Here is a 1,894-nt window from a genome sequence, read left to right on the forward strand (position 1 = left end):
GAGCAAGAATGCTCCCATTATCCCAAACTTAGAATTTTTTTTACTGCCTAATTAGGTCTTGGCCTGGGTAAGTCTCTGCCTAAGATTTCTACACTGGTTGGTTTCTAGATGAGGAAGTAGAAAAGGGGAAAAGCCTTGGTTCTGATTAAATTATTAGTTATTAAATACAAGAGAGAAATAATAATTTCTCACAATATCTTATTCTAACTTGTGCTCTTCTCTGGGGCCATGGGCTTCTTGCTGGTGAGTAATCACCATAACTAGCCTGACCTACACCTAGCATGTTGCTGCTCTATCTTCATGCCATGCTACAGTGGGCATACCTATCATCCTCTCTGCTTTCCATCTCTAACTCCAGGACCAGTAGTCAAATCAACACTACTACACTATGGCTCCTGGAAAGTATATGCCAGTCAATTGCTTTGTGACTACATTCATTAACCTCATGGCTTTTCTGACCAAAACTACTTCCCTGGTATATGTTGTTTCTCTCTTTTAGAATGTAGACTTCTTGAGGACAAGGATTGTCTTGCTTTTTCAATTTGTATCCCTAGCACTTAGTACAGTGTTTGGCACATAATGCTATTCCCTTCCTTCCTTCCTTCCTTCCTTCCTTTCCTCCTTCCTTCCTTCTTCCCATATTCTTACTTCCTTTCCTTCCATCCATTTTCTCTCCCTTCCTTCCTTCTTCTCTCCTTCCCTGCTTTCTTTCTCTCCTTTCCTCCTCTTTTTTCCTTTCATTCCTTTTCGTTATCAAAAGGACCATATTTCATCTACTGTTCTTCTTTTTAGCAGATTCTTCATTCTGGAACTCAATACATCTACACCAGGACCAGAGCCAGAAACGTAAGTGACCTTGCTCACTGAAAGACTCAGAATTTCTGAGATGGAAGAGATCTGAGAGATTGTATAGAAAAAGTCTTTGACCAAGGCATGGACTAAGGCATCAGCCCTTTCTTTCAGTGGAGGATTATATACTGGGCCTATGATTTATTTGGTCTAGGGAACCCCTGGGTGGGAAATCTCCCTTTGACTAGTGCAGGTGGTCACCTTCTCTCCAATTTTCAGGCTTAGAGAGTTTCCTAGAACACTGAGATTCACTGAGAAACTACTTGCTTAGGGTCCCACAGCCACTATGTGTCAGAAGCAGAACCTGAACTCAGGTCTTCTTGACCCTTTCTCTACCACTATCCCATACTGCTTCTCTCCTTTTGGAAAAGTGTTGGGAATGAGAGACCATTGGAGGTTGGTGAATCTCATTTCTGGAATTTTTTCAAAATATCAGTCAACAAATGATTATTGTCTTCTGTAGGGGCTATGAAAAATTATCTGACCAGTCCTTTTAGCTCTCATGGAGCTAACAGTTCTAATTTGGATTCACTCACATCCAAACACATATACACATACACAAAGAAACTCATTATTCAGTCAACAAACATTTTTTTTAAGGACTTTACCGCTAAAGTCCTGTGCTAATTTGAGAAGATACAAAGTTTTAGGTAAGATATAGTTCCTATCTATGTTTGTTGTGTGAACAAAATGAGATAGTATTTGTAAAGTGCTATACAAATACTGTCTATTATTATTATTATTTCAAAGCACTTGAAAAAAATGAAAGCCATTCCTCCTTTTCTCCAGTCTCTGATGAAGTGCTAACCCTTTTCCATGCCAAGGCCAGGTCTTAAATTTGTATTCAGTCCTCTTGATAATACCAGCTGATCTCATCTCCTTTCCCTCTTATTGACTACTGATATTTTGGATTTCTTCCTCTGAAAACTATTCGTATTTTGTAACCATTTATCAACTGCTGAATGTCTCTTATTCTTATAAATTAGAATCAGTTCCCTTTTGTTGTTGAGTCATTTTTCAGTTGTGTCCAACTCTTTGTGACCCC

At 39.0% G+C, this 1,894-nt stretch overlaps 1 protein-coding gene across 1 annotated transcript in view; it reads left to right on the forward strand.

Annotated features, from left to right (window-relative positions):
* Window positions 1–228: 228 nt before the first annotated feature.
* Window positions 229–1,894, forward strand: part of ABO (ABO, alpha 1-3-N-acetylgalactosaminyltransferase and alpha 1-3-galactosyltransferase) — a 15,907-nt gene continuing 14,241 nt past the window's right edge. The window contains exons 1-2 of the mRNA XM_027869643.1: window positions 229–243; window positions 761–846. Of these exons, the coding sequence (XP_027725444.1) occupies window positions 229–243; window positions 761–846 (101 nt within the window). The remainder of the gene's footprint in view (window positions 244–760; window positions 847–1,894) is intronic.

Source organism: Vombatus ursinus, unplaced genomic scaffold (assembly GCF_900497805.2).
Source record: "Vombatus ursinus unplaced genomic scaffold, bare-nosed wombat genome assembly UNPS02014793.1, whole genome shotgun sequence".
NCBI classification, from domain to species: domain Eukaryota; kingdom Metazoa; phylum Chordata; class Mammalia; order Diprotodontia; family Vombatidae; genus Vombatus; species Vombatus ursinus.